This window comes from Artemia sp. Qi Xiang Cuo, chromosome 19 (genome assembly GCF_049724085.1).
Source record: "Artemia sp. Qi Xiang Cuo chromosome 19, ASM4972408v1, whole genome shotgun sequence".
Lineage (NCBI taxonomy): Eukaryota > Metazoa > Arthropoda > Branchiopoda > Anostraca > Artemiidae > Artemia > Artemia sp. Qi Xiang Cuo.
The window spans coordinates 6,108,208-6,129,397 of NC_142812.1; the positions used below are offsets into that span (position 1 = coordinate 6,108,208).

Sequence of the window (21,190 nt, forward strand, 5' to 3'; positions counted from 1 at the left end):
TAACTTAATATTTATTTTAAACTACTAAACACTTAAAATAAAATCTAAAATTAGCACCTGCTCTTATTTTAAAATTTCTAATAATGAGACTTCTAATAACACTTCTAAGATGCCTTAGAAAAGATTATAGGTATGCCTAAGAAAAGGCTATAGAAAAGCAGTCCTAAATGCTGTTTGTCGCAGAAATAGAGCCTTTCCAGACACTCGTTAAATCTTAAAAAAAAAAAAAATTACTAGCCTGAAAAAGTCCCGTTCGTACTTCCAGTCATGGAAGATCTCTTAGATTTCGGTTTTTGGGATTGATATGCTTCCAAAACAAAAATTGGATAGGAAGCATCTGGAAATATCCCACGGAAAGACTGGGTGCCTTTATTATTTGGAGAAGTGTGCTTCTTGCATCGCTTAATTTGACTTTCATGATTAGTAAGAACTCTGAGCGACCAATTGTTAACTGACATTCCTGAATGTCTCCCACAGTTAGAAGTGAAGATACAACTAAAGACAATACTTAAGGTGGTAATACGACGAACATTTATACAACTTTACAACTTGACAACATTAACAACTCTTGAGTTTTAGGCCCTGACCATATATATATATATATATATATATATATATATATATATATATATATATATATATATATATATATATATATATATATATATATATATATATATATATATATATATATATATATATATATATATATATATATATATATATATATATATATATATATATATATATATATATATATATATATATATATATATATATATATATATATATATATATATATATATATATATATATATATGTGTGTGTGTGTGTGTTGTTTAGGTCATACATATCATAAAAATAGGGGAAAACTCTGTTTTTAATAAAAAAAAAAGGTAGGCTACAAATATAGTTAAGTAGTTTTAGTAGAAGCGGGCACCAAATTTGAAAGACAAGAAACCTGGAAGAATAATTTTGCAAAAATCAGCTGAAAATATATGAAACTAAATCAATTAAACTGGTGTAATTTTCTTTTTAAATTTTAGTTGTCTCTGGAAACCAAGACAACCTGGAAAGTTTAGTCTGGAAGATTGATTAATGTTTGAATTTCTATAGACGAAAAGCGTAGTCAAATTTACCTAATTATTTTCGCTTATTTATTTTCACGGTTCAAGTTGGCAACACTGAAGAAAAGTCACTGATTTATGCCATAAAATTTGATAGTCCAAAGGGAAAACCTTAGAAAAACGTTTTTTTCTATGTGTGAATAGACCTAAACTGGGGCCAGGAGAAAAGTTGCTTTTATTTTCATGTCCATCGTACTTCGAACATAGGGCCTAATGACGTGATACAAAACGTCACTACTTCTAGAAAAGAGGCTCTATTCCACTCAGTAGGCCTACTTACTTCATAAAAGATTTTGGTGGGTTTGTTATTTCCATAAAATTGACGAAAAACCGTATCCTGACATTAGTTTTCCTCAGTGGGAACAAGCGGGCAAATAATGGCGCTCCCTTTCCTTAAAAGGACAAAAAAGGGACTAGACAGTCCAGTTTAGGCTAGTGATTGGATGTGTTTGGGGAAATGGTGGGCGTGAGAGGGGGTTAGCTACTCTCCAGTCACATTTAACTATTAAAAAGGGCACTGGCCCTTACAATTTCCAATCGAATGAGTCCTTTTTGTGTTTCTACGACAACGCTTTCTATAAACACCTTCCCAGGGCATAAATTATAACCCTCGCCCTGAGGGCTTTGAAGGGGTTGTCATCCTCAATGACCTAATTTCCAGAACTTTCAATTACGTTAAACAAAATGGTTATCTTAAAATTTTGATTGAATGCGTTTGGGGAAATGATGGGGATGAGAGGGGCTCTCCAATCACTTTCAACTATTAGAAAAGCCACTAGCCCTTTCAATTTCGCAATCGAATGAGCCCTTTTGAAGTTCCTACGACAACGTTTTCAATAAAAACCGTACATGCTCCCAGTGCATAACTTACCTCCCTGGCCCTAAGGGCTGGGGGGGGGGGCTGTCTTCCTCAAAGACCTTATTTCTAGAGCTTTCAACTACGTTGAAGAAACTTGCTATATCAAAATTTTGATTTGATGTATTTGGGGAAATGGTGGGCGTGAGAGGGGGTTAGTTGTCTTCTAATCAATTCCGAGTATTAAAAAGGGCACTAGTTCTTTCAATTTCCAATCGAATGAGCCCTTTTTGAAGTTTCTACGACAACACTTTCTTTAAGAACCTTATATACCCCAGAGCATAACTTATACCCTTGACCTGAGGGCTGTGAGGGGGTTGTCATCCTCAAAAAAATAATTTCCAGACCTTTCAAGGACTTTGAACGTTGAAATTTTAGCTATCTAAAAATTTTGATTTGATGTGTTTGGGGAAATGGAGGGCGTGGGAGGGGGGTTACTTGCCATCCAATCACTTTCGAGTATTAAAAAGGGCACTAGCCGTTTCAATATCCAATCGAATGATTCCTTTTTGAAATTTCTACAACAAGACTTTCTACAAAAAAACCTTATATGCCCCCAGGGCATAACTTACAACCCTTGTCCTGAGGGCTGCGGGGGGAGTGTTATCCTCAAGAACATAATTTCCCGACTTTTAAACTACGTCGAACCAAATAGCTATCTCAAAATTTTGATTGGATGTGTTTGGGGAAATTGTGGGTGTGAGAGGGGCGTTAGTTATCCTCCAATCACTTTCGATTTTTAAAAACGGCACAAGCACTTCTAAGTTCCAGTCGAATGACCCTTTTTCTACAACATCACTATCTATAAGAACCATATATGCCCCCAGGGCATAACTTACAACCCTTGCTCCGAGGGCTTTGAGGGGGTAATTACCCTCGAAGACCCAATTTCTAAATCTTTTAATTACTTTGAACAAAATGACAATCTAAAAATTTGATAGGAGGGAATTAAAATTGGTTTTTCAGTCCAAATTTATGTTGGACTGAAGAATATACAAATGAATTTGCATTGTTAGTTTAAGATACATTATACATATACTGATATTTAGCAATCAAAATGTTAATATTATTTGATTTATAAAGTTATAAAAGTAAAAACATTTATGCTTTCAGCAAAGTGTGAACTATATTCTAGCTTTGCGAAGGCAAGGGGCTTTCGAACTCAACTCATATTAATTTCTTCCTACTTCGAGTTTCACTTGCTTATGTATTAAAATTTCTATTCGCGTTTGATTGCATTTACTTATCAATGCATGTCTGTGGTATGTTCACGCTTGTGAGATCGTTCTATTTGATTTTGATTCGTTTTTTGTTTAACGGAGTTCTTTACTTTTCTTTGAAAAACATATTTTATGAAAAAAGTTTTTTAAATTAATTATCACGAAAAGGGTGATTTTTAAACATTTATGTGCATAGAAAGCTGTAAATCATGGGAGGAGGATAATTTGAAAAAAATAACTGGCTTGGAACTATAAAAAAAATATACAATTAGTCTACGAAAAACAGTATCTTTTCTTTAGTTTTAAGGGAACAGGGCCTAGCAATTTCAGGCGGATAGTAGCCTCCACCTACTAAATGCTTTTTTTTTTTAAGTTTAGTTTTTAGTATGGTAGTACAGACGTTTGTGTAGAATGTCAACTTCTGAAAATAGTTTTAATTTGAAATTTTATTTTGACGCCTTTTATTCTTTGACAACACTCCATACTAAACTGAAAATCATTTTAGTATATTTCCAGGAACAAATTACATCGTTTTAAAGTCTACAGGAGAGAAACGGATTAACAACTTTCAATGCAGCATCCAATCTTGGAAAGAGAGAAAGTCAGATCGATAAGTTACGTCGACTTGAAAGATGGCAGCTTGGTTCAAAATTCCTTCAAATCGATAAGATTTCCGATTCTCTTTATACGTGTACTTTGAGTAAGAAAAACATTTTGAATGCCACAAAGATAGGAAATGACACAACACGAGATCCTAATACATGAAGTCTTTAATCAATTTATTCTTTTGGTCGAACACAAGTAAGTCATACGAAAAATATAGATGGCTTGTTCCGAAGGCGTATTGTTCCTTCTTCAGTAGCTGAAGAGATTGTGCCTAGCTATGTGCTGTTTTTTGGACCGCAAAACGTAAATCTAGGCCCTAGAATAGTTGAAATTTTACATAAAAACTCTAAGGGCAAAAATAGTTTACAAATATCAACACATTAATTTCCCATCTTCTGCTGCCCCCGGGTGACGCATTTTATCAAATATATATAATTACGTATAAAATAAAGGAAAAAAACACAGATAACAATTTGAAAGCTTTTCTTGTATTATTTAGAAAATCATCATTCATGTAGTAGTCCAAATGTGGTGTGTTAGTTTCAAGGGGTTGCCTCTAAAGCCTCAAAAAGTTTAATTTAAGATCGAAGTTTCTAAAACTTCTATGAGATGTCCCTCAGCTAAACTTTGAAAAGAGTCTAATTCAACATTTAATTCAACATATGATGAAAATGGGATAATTCAACATATAATTCAACATATGATGAAAATGGAATAATTCAACATATAATTCAACATATGATGAAAATGGGATAATTCAATATATAATCTCTCCAATTGAAAGACTATATTTAGATTAAGTGACAGAAATAGGTGCAGGAGGCAGCACCTCCCGTCGTATTGGGGAAAGTTTGTAAGTGTTCAACTAAAGGTAATCCTTATATGTTGTAATTAAAAAGGTTTTGGTGAGGGGCAAGCGATTGAAGTAAGGTCACAATTATCAGATACACCTATACCGTTGCCCTTGATAAACTGGAATGCTAGATTATCCAAGAGCCCCAGATACCTTGAAAATCGCCAAACTAGAAAATTTAGTGTTTGAAATCTTGAACCACATTTGCTCCGCAGACACGTTTTAAGGCTAAAAGTTTTCATAAGTGATCGTAGTGACGCAGTTGATACAGAATACCAATAAAAGGCCTACTCAAATAATCACTTTTATTTTAGAGCTGTTTTCGGTCATTTTGGGCCGCGACACACAATTTTGCACTTACCCAGCAAATATGCAAGGGAGAGAAAAAACTGATAACATTCTTATTAGATTTGAACTCGAGCAAATTCAAACTGAACAGATACACAGGATAATTTGAATAAAAATGTTGGAATTGTTAATTAGTTAAAAATTATCTAAAATCTCTCTCTGCCAAAAACCTCCCAGCGTATTAAGCCTTACGACCACTGTGTTGAACATTCCGTTCCTAAAAACATATAATTCGAATGCAACTTTTTAGCGATTAACTAAATTTTAAACTTTATTCATGTATGTACCGTATTACTTGACTACACTTGAGCTGCTCATCGAGTAGGGGTAGACGATCATAGCGTGGAGGGGGGGGGGCGGTGGTGGATGACGCCTCAAAACTGCATTTTAGTTTCCAGGTTTTCTATAGTTCCTTCAGATCAACCTGGAAGTTGAGGTTAAGGGTGAGTACCTCTAGCTTAATTTTTGTCGGATAAATATATTTATAGCCTACTGACTATTGGGAGAGGGTGCATGGGGTTTGGCTCCTCTTTTGCTACGGAAATTTTAAACATATAATAAAAGTTTAGTGAACGGTAAAATGTCGACATCAATCCAAAATGAAGATACTCCATACAACCCTCAACCCCGCAAATCATTAGAATCACATTAACGCGCAGTTTGTATAGAAATTACCATTAATAGTGGATGGTTTGCTACCCCTTAAATACCACTTATTTTTGCATTGAAGCATCATTTGTATTTTACTGAAGTACATTAGAATGCAAAAACATTGCTGGTGGGGAAACACGTGTGCTTTATTTAGCTGATACCTTTCAAATATTTTAACTAAAAAATATACTGTTTAATATAAACACTCGTAAATGAGCCTAAATTCATTTCCGAGGTTTTGAAAATAGAAGACCTAGACCTAAACACAAAGAACAGGACATAAATGCCGGTAGCAGATCTCCTTGTGTTTAGGAGAAATACCACTTATCTTAATTTTTGATCTTACCCTTGCTTTAATGTAACGCAATTCTTTTTGGGTTTTTTAATCTTGGGATCAAACAAAACAACAACTTCTTTTATATGTGTTTTTTTTTTTACTTTTACCATATGCTTTTTAAACTGTATTTCACTGTGTTTTAAACTGTGAAATAACATTTACATAGCAGACATTTTACTACAGCAAAAATAAAATTTTTCCGCATTAAAGGAATTTCAACGATAATCTACAAGGTGGCATAAACTGTGGTTAGAATTAGGCCAAAATTTCTAGGAATAATGAAAATGACGAAAGCGAACATTCACCATTAAATATTATTATTGAGTGGCATAAAAAGCCTACGGATAACACATTTCTCAACTTTAATAAGCAATCACCGTACAACTTATAATCACCGTAAAACCTTACACCGTACAACTACACCGTGCCAACCCCTCCTGTAGAACTAAACATATAGAAGAGCAACCTCAATACACCCACTACTTGATAAAGGCTACCAAAAACGCAACTCATAAGAAATCCCCCAATGCATGTAAGTCAGCATATACGACCCAGTTTCAAGAGGAAAAATGAAAAACCTCCGGCTACGACATGTAGACCACCCTAGATCTTGACATTTTATTTGAAAAAATACACGAGTAATTAAAAAATTAATCGTAAACCTCATTGCTGTTGACAAAAGCTTTCCTATTTGAACGCCCTTCTTCATGAAAAAAAACTGCAACAACTTGTTGCTCCGATTTTTTTTTTTCTCAAGCAACACTAGATTTTAGGGACCTGGAATGCGGTGTGAATAACAATGATGCTTTTCTATCATAGAGATTGGAGAGGGATAACAATGACCAGGATGAATTGGTTCCCCCTTAATTTGTATTCGCAGAAGAACTAAAAGTTCCTGAACTGACATTAAGGTAGAACGAGGAAAAGCTGATGGTTTATTGTTGACCAATGTGCTGAATAATTATATTCTCTATGTTTGCACATAAGGCAAGAAATCCTCTGAAACTGAAGACTGAAGCCTTAGATAATATTTTGCAGTTTCAATAAAACATATTGCGCTGAATCGCAAATTCCATTATAATCTTTTATATTACGAAATATTTTTGTGTAGCGATTTTCTGATGTCAGCCTTCTTGCAAATATAGGGGTTTTAGTTTTTTTCCGACGGTAAAAGTATAATGTATAGAAAAATTCCACGAAAGGGTTTAAAATGCCTATGTTAAAATTTAGTCATATCATTTTCTAGCCTTCAAGATCTTGTGCAATAAACCTTACTTAATCTTTGTGTTTCTGACAGGAAAAGCCGGCAATCGATTGACAGAGGGCAACCAGGCCTCGGATGTAAACATTTGTAAGTTGCTGTATTTATTCCCCCACAGCAAGCCCTATAGTAGCAGTGGTGTTAGTATTAGATGTAGCGTAAACATATTTCCTTTTGATCAATTGATTTCCAACTTGATACCTTAATGCATTCCTGAGGTACGCCCTTTTGACATTCTGCATGCACATAGTGTGTTTTGACTATTTCATATTTCCCTTCAATATTCTCTCAAATTTTCACCTTCATACCCTTAACCTTGATAGTACTAGTACCAAAGTAGTAGTGGTAGTAGTAGGGTATTAGTAGCAGTAGTAGTGTTGTATTAGCAGTTGTAGCAACAGCAGTAACAGCAGTGTTATAGCAGTAGTAGTGCACACACGTTTCCTTTTGGTCAGTTGAACATCCTCCTCATGATTCCCTGGAAACATGAGCTGAACATCCTCCTCATGATTCCCTGGAAACATGAGCTGAACATCCTCCTCATGATTCCCTGGAAACATGAGCTGAACATCCTCCTCATGATTCCCTGGAAACTTGAGCTGAATATCCTCCTCATGATTCCCTGGAAACATGAGCTGAACATCCTCCTCATGATTCCCTGGAAACATGAGCTGAACATCCTCCTCATGATTCCCTGGAAACATGAGCTGAATATCCTCCTCATGAGTCCCTGGAAACATGAGCTGAACATCCTCCTCATGATTACCTGGAAACATGAGCTTGATACAATAAGCCGTTCCAATGATATTGCTCATGCGCCCTTTTGAAAATTGTACGCACATAATACGTTTTGATTTAGTTCAACAATCCAGTCAAGATTTTTTCAAATTGTCACTTTAATATCTTCAGCTTTGGTAGTATTCGCAGCAGGTGCAGTTCCGAAGTCCAAATTTATATACTCACTCATTCCTGAATTACGGCCTTTTGACAACCCTTATGCACATAATATGTTTTGCTTTAGTATCAGATGACTATAACTTGCAGCCCTTACCCTGAGGGCTCAGGGAAATTGACATCCCCAGAGACATAGCCACTTGGACTTTCAACTATGCTGAACAAAATGACTATCTCAAAGTTTAGATTGGATGTGTTTGGTGTATTAATGAGAGTGGGAGGGGCTGCTTGCCCTCTAATCCCTTTTGACCCTCAAAAAGGGCACTAGAATTCTCAATTTCCAATTGAATGGGTTCCTTCTGAAGTTTTTACAAGTTTCTACGGCAACTCCCTTCCCTTACTAAGTGCGCTAGTCAAAAAATTATAGTAATAAATAATACATTGTGCCTATATCGTTCTTTACTTAGGTAGCACTATTGTGCTGCATATGATTAAATAAAAAATAACAAGTTGTTTTCAATTGAAAGCAAGGAGCAACATTAAAACTAAAAATGAGTGACGCGGATCAATACTTACCGAAACTCTAAAACAAATAATTTTGAAATAAACAGGTATATCAAAATAATCAGCTTTTATGCTGATCCCAAATATATAAGACTCGCTAAGTTTAGTTTTACCCATCAAAGGCTACAAACCTCCGAAAATTTGCCTGATTTTCGAAAAAAGGGGGAAACACTCCTTAAAAGTCAATGAATCTTCATTTTTTTTTAAATGAGAAAGATCACGGATACGTATTTATTGTTTTTCCAGGGGTAATCGAATCGAACCAATGGTCCTAGAATATCTGGAAAGGGCTCATTCGAACGGAAATTAAAAGTTCGAGTGCCCTTTTTAAGTGACGAAAAAGATTTGAGGGCATCTAACCCCTTCCCAGGCCCCTTTTTTCACCAAAGTCGCGTGATCAAAACTTTGAGATAGCCACATAATTCAGTATAGTTGAAAGGTCCAATATTTATGTCTTTGGAGCTGGGCCGTATCCAGAATTTTTTTTTCGGGGGTGTCTTACACAAGAAATTTTCACACAAGAAGGAAAGGAGGCTGTCCCCTTCTCAACACCTCGCTCTTTAAGCTAAAGTTTTTTATTGTTTTAAAAAGTAGAGTGACGAAGAAGAGTCAGACTTTAGTGTATAAAGCGAGGCGTTGAGAAGGGGACAGCCCCTTTCATATACAGATTAATTGTTGTTCGTTTTAAGGTTTAATGTCGCTCCTTACTTTCAGTTAAACAAAACTTGTTGTTTATTTGATTTTCTGATCGTTTTTCAAGTAATAAGATAAGATAAGATAAAATAAGATTTATTCTTCATTAGATACACATACAATATTGCATGTTATTATTCCCCCAAAGGCTCATTGGCCTGTACCACAGTTTATATAATTAGATCAAACTCAAAACGAGCAGAAATTAATCTGAGTAGGGTTCTAAACCCTATGGTTTCTAAAAGCCAGAATATAATTTGAAAAAATTCATATGAGTTTACTGAAAAAAATGTGCATTGTCACTTTAATTTACAAATGCTGATATTTATTCCTTAAAATCTTAATTGGTTTTCGGTTTCTTAAAGTTATAAAAATGAACACATTTTAAAGAATTTTTCAGTAAAGAGCAAATTATATTCTGGCTTTTAGAAAGCATAGGCTTTAGAACCCTACTCAGATTAATTTTTGATCGTTTTGAGTTTGGCTTATTTTAATTTCTGTTTGTTTTGGGTTTCATTTATTTATTGATACTGATTTGTGGTAGTTATATGCTTGGTAGATTACTTGATTCTATTTTTGTTTATTTTTGGTTTAATGGAGTTCTTTACCTTTTTTAAACTTATTTTGTGCAATAAGTTTTTTTTGATTGTTCGTTAATTTCTGTTCGTTTTATATTGACATGGTCTTTTTCAGGGAGAAATCCTGAGCCTCTTCTGAAGTTAAACAACCATTCCTTCCATAGAAACCTTAAATACCCCCTGGACGTAACTTACAACCCTTGCCCCTAATCTCTGGGGTTTGTTTCAACCCCAAAAGCCTTCTTAGATGATATTTAGACCATTTTGAATAGAATGCCTCTCTCGAAATTTCTATTAGATGCATTTCGGGACAACTGCATTCTGATCACTTTGACTCTTAAACTTAGCCCTAGAGTGTCTAATTACCAATCCAATGAACCCCCTTTGAAGTTTATATGACCACACTTTCTATAAAAACCCTATATGCCCCCAGGGCATAACTTACAACCCTTGGCTTGAGGGCTTCCAGACCTATCAACTACGTTGAACAAAAAGGCCATATCGAAATGCTCATCGGAATTTTTGGGGAAATGATAGCCGTGGGAGAGGGGGCGATTCTGCCTCTGATTACTTTTGACTATTAAAAAGGGCAATAGCTCTCTCAATTTCCAATCAAAGGAGCCCTTTTTGAAGTTTTTACGACAACGCTTTCTATATGACATTATATGCCAACAGGGCATAACTTACAACCTTAGCCCTGAGGGCTATGTGGGGGTTGTCATACTCAAAAACATAATATCCGGACCCTTCGACTACGGACCCTTCAACTCTATATAAAAAGTATTTGGGGAAATGATGGGTATGGGGGGCATTCACCTCTGATCGCTTTTGACCATAATAAGGGCATAAGCTCTCTCAATTCCAAACTGAATAAGTCCTTTTTGAAGTTTCTACGCCAATGCTGGCAAAGACCTAATTTCCAGAACTTTCAACTACATTGAACAAAATGTGTCTCTCAAAATTTTGGTTGAATTGTGTTTGGCAAAATGGTGGGCGTGAGAGGGTGTTAGTTTCCCTCCAATCACATTCGACTATTAAATAGGGCACTAGCGCTTTCAATTTCCAATCGAATGCGCCCTTATTGAAGTTTCTACAACAACGCTTTCTATAAAAACTTATATGCCCCCAGGACACAACTTACAACCCCTGCGCTGAGGGCTGTGGGGGAGTGTCATCCTCAAAGAAATAATTTTCGGTCTTTTCAACTATATTCAGAAGCGGATCCAGAACCATTTTTAGGGGGAGGGGAATAGGTTGATCCGATAAACTTGCATTAGGAGCAAGTTTAATCAACGCAAACTTGCGTTAATTAAGTAAATTACACTACTTTAGACGACGTTGGGGGGGAGGGATCCCCATCTGGATCCGCCACTGACTACGTTGAACAAAATGGTTATCTCAAAATTTTTATTGGATGTTATTGGGGAAATGGTGGGTGTGGGAGGGGTGTTAGTTTTCCTCCAATCACTTTTGAATATAGAAAAGGGCACAAGCCCCTCGAAGTTTCGAAATTTTTCAAGTTTCTATGACAACGCTCTCTATAAGAACCTCATATGCCCCCAGGGCATAACTTACAACCCTTGCACTGAGGTGTGTCTGTGTGTGAGGGGGGGGGGGTTATAATCCTCAAAGACATAATATCCAGTACTTTCAAATACGTTGAAAAATATAGTTATCTCAAAATTTTTATTGGATGTGTTTGGGGAAATGGTGGGCGTGAGAGGGGGTTTAGTTGCCCTCCTAACCGTTTCGACTAGCTTATTAAAAAGGGCACTAGACCTTTCAATTTTCAATTAAATGAGCCTTTTTTGAAGTTTCTATGACAACATTTTCTATAAAAAACCTAATTTACCCCCAGGGCATACCTTACAACCATTGCCTTGAAGGCTGAGGGGGGGGGGGGCGGGGGGTTTTCATCCTCAAGAACCAAATTTCCAGAAATTTCAGATACGTTGAACAAAATGGCTATCTTAAAATTTTGATTGGATGTGTTTGGGAAAATGGTGGGCGTGAAAGGAGGGTTAGTTGCCGTCCAATCTCTTTCGACTATTGAAAAGGGCACTAGCTCTTTCAATTTCCAATCGAATACGCCTGGGGATATATAAGGTTCTATAAAAACCTTATATAACCCCAGGGCATAACTTACAACCATTACCCCGAGGAGTTTGGGGGGGGGGTTTCATACTCAAAGACTCAATTTCCAGAATTTTTAACTATGTTGAACAAAATGGCCATCTAAAAATATTGATTGCACGTGTTCGGGGAAATGGTGGGCGTGAGAGGGGGGTTAGTTGCCCTCCAATCACTTTCGACTATTATAAAGGGCACTAGCCCTTTCAATTTCCAATCGAAGGAGCCCTTTTTGAAGTCTCTACGAAAACGCTTTCTATAAAAACCTTATATGCCCCCGGGCATAACTTACAACCCTTACCCTGAGGAGTTTGGGGGGGAGGGTTTGTCATCCTCAAAATCCTAATTTCCGGAACTTTCAACTACGTTGAAGAAAATGCCTATCTCAAAATTTTAATTAAATGTGTTTGGGGAAATGGTGGGTGTGAGAGGGCGGTTAGTTGCTCTCCAATCCCTTTCGACTATCAAAAAGGGCACTAGCCGTTTCAATTTCCAATCAAATGAGCTTTTTTTGAAGTTTCTACGACAAAACTTTCTGTAAAAACCTTATATTCCCCCAGGGTATAACTTACAACCCTGACCCTGAGGGCTCTGTGGGGTTATCATCCTAAAAGACCTAATTTCCAGAACTTTTAACTACGCTGAACAAAATAAATATTTCAAAATTTTGATTGCATGTGTTGCCCTCCTATTCAACTATTAAAAGGGCACTAGCCCTTTCAATTTCCAATCGAATGAGCCCTTTTAAAGTTTTACGACAACACTTTCTATATAAATCTTGTATGCCCCAGAGCATAACCTCACAACCCTTACCCTGAGGGGTTTGGGGTGGTTTTTATTCTCAAAGACTCAATCTGCAGAATTTTAACTACGCTGAACAAAATGGCTATCTAAAAATATTGATTGTATTTGTTCGGGGAAATGGTGGGCGTGAGAGGGGGGCTAGTTGCCCTCCAATCACTTTCGACTATTAAAAAGGGCACTAGCCCTTTGAATTTCCATTTGAATGAGCCCTATTTCAAGTTTCTACGACAAAGCTTTCAATAAAAACCTTATATGCCCCAAGGACATAACTTATAACCCTTTCCCTGAAGACTGTGGGGGGATGTGCTTGGGGAAATGACGGGCTTGGAAGGGGTGTTAGTTCTCTTCCAATCACTTTCGACTATTAAAAAGGAAACCAACCATTTCAATTTCCAATCCAATGAGCCCTTTTGAAGTTTCTACGACAACGCTTTCTATGAAAACCTTATGTGCCCCCAGGGCATAACTTGAAACCCTTGCCCTGAGAGCTGGGGGGGGGGGTGTCATCCTCAAAGGCCTAGTTTTAAGAACTTTCAACTACGTTGAACAAAATGGCTATCCCAAAATTTTGATTGGATGTGTTTGGGGGAAAGGTGGGCGTGAGGGGGGGGGGGGTTAGTTGCCCTCCAATCACTTTCGACTATTAAAAAGGCCGCAACCCCCTTGAATTTTCAATCGAACCTTTTTGAAGTTTCTACAGCAAAACTTTCTATAAAAACCTTATATGCCCCCAGGGCATAAATTACAACCCTTGCCCTGAGGGCTGTGGGCGGAGTAGCCTTCTCAAAAACATAATTTCTATATGGAAATCAATTACGATGAACACAATGGCTATCTAAAAATTTTGATTGGATATGTTTAGGGAAATGGTGGGCGCGTGGAAGGGGTGCTAGTTGCCTTCCAATCACTTTCTACTATTAAAAAGGGCACTGGCCATTCCAATTTCCAATCGAATGATCCCCTTTCAAAATTTCTACGACAACTCCTTCGATACGAAGTGCCCTGGTATGGGAAAAAAATAAATAATACATTTTGCCAACATCGTTCTTTACTTAGGCGTTGTTCTGAAAGTTCCCCCTCCCCCTAAAAAAAACTTCTATTGAGACAAAATTTAGCTGTAGACTATGTACAAGGTTAGTGAATTGAAGATTGAAACGGAGATGACCCCAAAAATATGGTTTATAAAAAAAATTGTATGATATTGCCTATACAGGGGGGGGGGACTATCATTTTTAAATGATAAACCTCTTTTTTTTATTGAAAGCAGGGATGCCAAAAAGCTACATTTTTAATTTAAATATTATAATATATATATATATATATGTATATATATATATATATATATATATATATATATATATATATATATATATATATATATATATATATATATATATATATATATATATATATATATATATATATATATATATATATATATATATAATATATGTATATATTTATATGTATATATATATATATATATATATATATATATATATATATATATATATATATATATATATATATATATATATATATATATATATATATATATATATATATATATATATATATATATATATATAGAATTCCTCCTCCTCGACCACTTTCAAGTTACTTACTTTTACGTGGCACCCTCACTATTCAAATTTTGTCACGAATATATTTTTACGGTAATAATGCTGTAAATGCTAATGGTAATTGTAAATAATAATAATAGTAGTAATAATAAAAGTAATAATAATATAGAATAATAGTAATAATAATAATAGTAATAGTAATAATAGTAATAGTAGTAATAGCAATAGTAATAATAATAGTAATGGTAAACAATAATAATGGTAAATAGGCTAATTGAAAATATTAAATACGAAGCAAAGTAAAACAAGGGCAAATTTTTCGGAGCTTTAATATTCGTGCATGCAGAAGCTAATGTCAAAATTATTTTGGGAGGATGTTTATGTTTTTATGTCCTGGTTCCAATTTCTTATGCTCCTTCCAACGTACTACTACTACTCCCTGATTCCATTAGACTATCTTTTCAATGTGTTATTGAATATAAAGATGGTATAGCTTAAAAAGCCAGCCTTGGCTCTTATGTATAAAAGCGACTCCACTCAAGAAGTGAAGTTAGGTTAATCTTAGTGAAATATACCTAAATATAATTAAAATGTAACACTTAAGTAACAAAATTATGGAAACTAATACAAAGAATTATGGAAAGCAGGCTGCCGAGAATGCGTTATATTAAATACCTAACCTCTATATATTAAATATTAAACTAAAATATACCTACATAGTAGTCTATCTCACTTCGCCTAAGCTAATTGTGTCTGAATGCAGACAGACAATGCAGTTTAACGCAGACAGATCAGGTCAAACTTCTTGAGTGAGGTTGCTTTAATACGTAAGTACCACAGCCTACTATTGGACACTAATACCTGGGGTTCAAATGGTGCTCGCAACTCTCATGATAAATGCCATTCCGCGGATAGGGTTCAAATTGTTGACAAACTGAATTAACTTTTGTGTGTCAATTGTGAAAGAAGTTAAATACCTACGATGTTTAATTTTTATTTTGAAGCACACCCTTAGAATTTAGCGAAATCTTAAATTTCGAAGAATCTCCAGTAATTTTCTAGATTTGAAAATACGAAGGCTAGTTTCGAACGTAATTCTAGATATGCACCGAGTCATTCATTCCATTGGAGATAGTAACGTTTGATAACAGTTTAGTGTGTAACTATCTAATAGTTTTATATTAATTGTTATGACATTTCTAAAGGCGACTCTAATCTAAGCTATCGCTCTCAGTAAAATATCTAGCGGAGCATTTCACAATTTGTCAGGAGACAAAAAAAAAACATGCCAAAAATTAGAATACACTTAACTTGGCACCACAGTTGGCTAACAACACTAATGAATGATTTATCTATCGAGGGTCACCTACTTTAACAAGTTGCGCTCACCAAGTAGCGCGCCCCGCGTAGTGGAATCTTTCCACGCTTGATCGACCAATGACATTCCTAGATATATGCCTCTTGCCAGAGAGTGGGTAACCCTTAGAACTCATTTACTAAGCCAAAAACTCAAATTCTTACGTTTATGACCACTCTTTCGCAGAATTCATGATCATGGGGTATGGGCTCAAAATTACCACCACTTGTGTAATTTGCAGGTGGGTTTGTCCCATCGTCATCTTGGTTAGCCAATTTCGGTAGAGACCTGAAAAAGAATTTTCTGATGACGATGTTAAAAAGTGAAAATTTTACTTTGAGAAATCTGCCAATTCTGTTGGCACTGCTTTTGCTGGCGCTTACTCTGGCACACGTGCTGAAAAAGACTTTAAAAACTTACCGGGACTCGAAGTTCAAGCCAATCAAAAACAAATCCCCAGAAAATTACTATTGCAAGACATTGATGCAATACAAATGTAATATATGTATATATATATAATTATATATATATATATATATATATATATATATATATATATATATATATATATATATATATATATATATATATATATATATATATATATATATATATATATATATATATATATATATATATATATATATATATACATATATATATATACATATATATATATATATATATATATATATATATATATATATATATATATATATATATATATATATATATATATATATATATATACATATATATATATATATATATATATATATATATATATATATATATATATATATATATATATATATATATATATATATATATATATATATATATATATATTATATATATATATATATATATATAAGCAAGGGCGGATCCAGGATTTTTTTCGGGGGGGGGGTTATTAATTTTTGACTCAGTTTTCGACTAATTTTACTGATTTTACCTAGGTTTTACTAATTTTCGACTTATTTTCGACTCGGTCAAAAATTTCGGGGGGGTTCAAACCGGGTAACCCCCCCCCCCTGGATACGGCCTTGTATATAAGGGTCATAACGGAAAGCAGGTCGTCCTCGTCTGGGGTGGGAACACGTCATAAAAAAAGATTTAAAGGAAATGGGAACTTCGTGGGTGGGTGTAAAAAGGGAGGCTTTGAATAGATTGGGATAAAGGAGGAGCGTGCGTAGCTGTGTTGGGGTCAGGCGGCTTGGTGCTGCGGTGAGTATTAGTAGAAGTAATTTTAGTAGTGGTAGTAAGGGTCATAAACCTTTTGGAAGAAGGGGTGAAAATGTGGTAAGATTTTAAAAACAATAAAAGTGTCTATCATTTAACATCCCACCATAGCCACGTTTTACAGGCTGTCGGCGCCTTTAGAAACTATTGTTTCTTAAGGGTGGGTATTCGTTGTTGAATCTTGCATCATTACTTAATTTATAGCAATTGGGTAGCTCCTATGTCCCCTGTTACAATAACACAGGTAATAATGACTGGTTCCCTTACATGGAACCTCCCAAAAATATCATGCAAAAATACCAAGGACAGTGAAATCAATTTTGATTGTTAAATTAATGTATTAAAATCCCGCTCCCAACCGAGTGCCTGAAAACACAACTCTATTTTTTTTTCTTGCGTGCATGGTTGTGCTAGTGACGCGTGAAGCGTGCTTTGAAGCGTGACTGTTTAATTAATTTTAAAATTAACTAATTAAACTAATAATTTAATTATTAATTAATTAAAATTAATTATTAACTAAGTTAAAATAAATTAAATCAGCTAAGTGGAAACTAGCACAACCATGCACATAAGAAAAAAAAAGAATTGTGTTTTCAGGCACTCGGTTTGAAGCGTGTTTCGAGCGGGTTCGACAAAAACCGTTTTCAGTTTCTCTGTGTTTAGCCCATCAAAACTTTAAAACGCTTCCATCTGAGAAAGAATTCGCCCGTGCTGAATACGGCACTCAAAACGATAATCTGTACAACCCATGTCGAACTCCACGTTGGATATGAGTGGCCTGAAAAGAAGGCATAGGAAAAATGGTATCGTATGCCTAGGAGGCCTTATTCGATCGATATTCCACCAGTTTTTAGCAATAAAATTTTTAATTTAAAGTTTAGAACTTGTGGCATCTTCTGTAAATTTAGTACTAACACCCAGGATCCCTTGGTCCGACAATGGATCTGTTGGACGCTAGGATGAGGTTTTGAGCTTGAGACTGCTACATGTAAATAATTGACTCTCCAAGGGTTTTGATTTGAATCTCTTTGTGGTCTTGTGGGAGAAACTTGTCAAGTCGTGAATAAAACTGCATCATTCGATGATCAGACTGATGCAATTTCACACAAAAAGACCCACTTCAGTAACATTCATTAAAATGTTCCCGACAAGCCCTGTGTTTGTTATATATTAAATAAAAAAAACGTTTAAAAAAAAAAAAAATTTTTGAACTGAAAGTAAGAAGCGACATTAAAACTTAAAACGAACAGAAATTATTCCGTATATGAAAGAGGCTGTCCCCTCCTCAACGCCTCGCTCTTTACACTAAAGTTGTTCGTTGTTTAAAAAAAAATAGAGTTGTGAGAAAGTCAAACTTTAGCGTAAAGAGCGAGGCGTTGAGGAGGGGACAGCCTCTTTCATATACGGAATCATTTCTGTTCGTTTTAAGTTTTAATGTCGCTCCTTACTTTCAGTTAAAATAACTTGTTTTTTTTTCATTTAATTTCTGAATATTTTTGAAAAAATGCAGGTTTTGATCTTGGCTTACCGTACATGAATAATTAAAACAAAATTTGCACATTAATTTACTTTTATTTGGTTGAATGGCTTTCTCAAAACTTGTTTAATTTTATTTACGAACGTTTTTATTAGTAATAAATATACGTAACTTACGAATTAACTTACGTAACGAACTTCTATATTCATATATTTTTAATACGTATATTAGGGGGTTCGCCCCCTAGTTAATACCTTGCTTTTTAAGCGAAAGTTCGAATTTTGTTCCAATTCTTTAAAAATGACCGCTTAATCACAAAGGCCGTTCATTAGAATAAATAGCTCTTATGGAAGTACTAAAAAGTCTTTTGCTTAAAGAGCGAGGTATTGACTAGGGGGTGAACACAATCATATATGTAATATTTTCTGTTCGTTTAAAGTTTTGATGTTGCTGCTGTTGCAGTTGAAAAACTTGTTTTTTTATATTTAATTTCTGATCTTTTTTTTAAATAATGCTGGGAAGTCCGGCGTCCCCTTCATAGGAATGTCCCTTCCCCCATGAAAACTTCCTTCATGGAAAGATCCTCCCACATAACCCCCGACCCCCCCCCCCACTACCAGGAAAAATCTCCCCTGAAAACGTCTGTATACTTCCCAATAACCAATACTAGATGTTAACATTGGGTAAAGTTCATAACTTTCAGCCCTCCCCCCGGGAACTTTGGGGGATTAAGTCATCGTAAAAGACATACTTATGATATTTTCGAACATGCTGAACAAAATAGCCATCTCAAAATTTTGATCCGGTGACGTTGGAAAAAAAATGAGCTTGGGAAGAGGCCTAGTTGCCCTCCATTTTTTTCTGGTTACTTAAAAAGGGCACTAGAACTTTTAATTTCCATTCCAATGAGCCCTCCACGATATTCTAGGACCACTGGGTCGATACGATCACCCCTGGGAAAAAAACAAAAACAAAAACAAATAAACACGCACCCGTAATCTTTCTTCTGGCGAAAAATGCAAAATTCCACATTTTTGTAGATAGGAGCTTGAAACCTCTACAGTAGGGTTCTCTGATACGCGGAATATGATGTTGTGATTTTCATTAAGGTTCTGTAATTTTTAGGGGGTCTTTCCCTCTTTTTTCGAAAATCAGCCAAATTTTCTCATGTCGTAACTTTTGATGGGTAGGACTAAAGTTGATGAACCTTTTATATTTGAAATCAGCATTAAAATCTGATTCTTTTGGTGTATCTTTTTGTATCAAAATACCGTATTCTAGAGTTTCGGTTACCATTGAGCCGGGTCGCTCCTTACTTACAGTTCGTTACCACGAACTGTTTGATTTCGGGTCAATGGAAGGAATATTATGCAGCCAAAAGTATGTTGCTGGTACGAACGATAAAACTAACTGAAAGTTTGAATGATTAAGGCATTAATATTAGTTATGAACTACGGATATAACTAACAATGAATATACCCGCAACTATTTAGTTTTCTATCAGTCTCATCGTTCAAATCTTTAATATAGTCCCAAGATTTTTATGTGTTCGTATTCTGAGATTAATATTTTTTAATTTTGAGATCAGTAAATATAATTTTTTTTTATTTGTTTTGTTATCCCTCCTCCATATCATGCTGTGGCATTTGAAGGGGGTGTGTTTATGTTAATTTTTTGTAAATAATTGCTATTAAATAAATAAATTAAAAAAAAATAATTTAACCAAGAGTGGAAGAAACTCAAATCAGCTCATTAAGTTTATTACTGCATCAATTAAAGGGTTTCAGTTTAGAGTTACCCTCGAATCAAAGTCATTAGCTTCATTTTCATAATTATCTCTTTTTCTAGATTAGGTGATTATCATTATGTCGATTTCAAAGGCAGCACGCGTTGCTTATGGTAAACAAACATGTGCCTCCCTTGACAATATTTTTTCCTCAACCATTTTGTGTTGAAGGAGGGGTTGTAAAGACTTTAGGAGAGTTTAATCGACTAGAAATTGGAAGTTACAGTGTCTATTTTGAGGGCTCAAAATAATTGGAAGATAACCCCCCTCCTAGCAAGGACATATGTATGGATGACAGATAGACTGGTCTATGAACAAATGAAATAACATCATTTTTATACAATCCTAAAAAGGGCTTATCGCAGATTTCCCTCTCAATCACTCGGACTATCTGTCTCGGCTTTTTCTAAAATTAACCATGTCTTGATGCCTGCAAAATACTTGATTTTCAATTAAAATTCAACGAATATTTTCGTTGCATGTCCCTTTTAACCTGTTAGAAGTTTCACCAATTTTTGAATTTTCGATTTTATAATGTTAAAAGGGAAATTGTTTAAAATATATTTTGTTTTCAGCAAAGAACAAATGAATATAATGTTCTTTTTGTCTTAAGTTTAGCTTGATTATTCAACTTCATTTCTGTTCGTTTTAGAGTTCCCTTATTCATCCATAGCAGTGTCTGTTATTTCTTATATTTGATTTTATTATTTGTTCTAATTCTACTTCGTTTTGGTTTCATAAATTGATTCATAACAGTGAATTAATTATTGCAGAATTGTATACCCACTCTTTTTATATTTAACATGGTTGTTTACTTTCTATT

General features: G+C 34.9%; 1 protein-coding gene across 5 annotated transcripts in view; it reads right to left on the minus strand.

Annotated features, from left to right (window-relative positions):
* Window positions 1-21,190, minus strand: part of Sh (Potassium voltage-gated channel protein Shaker) — a 338,900-nt gene that overhangs the window by 232,840 nt on the left and 84,870 nt on the right. For all 5 annotated transcript variants that reach the window (XM_089105495.1, XM_089105496.1, XM_089105497.1 and 2 more), the window contains exon 2: window positions 16,027-16,150. In XM_089105495.1, the coding sequence (XP_088961621.1) occupies window positions 16,027-16,150 (124 nt within the window). The remainder of the gene's footprint in view (window positions 1-16,026; window positions 16,151-21,190) is intronic.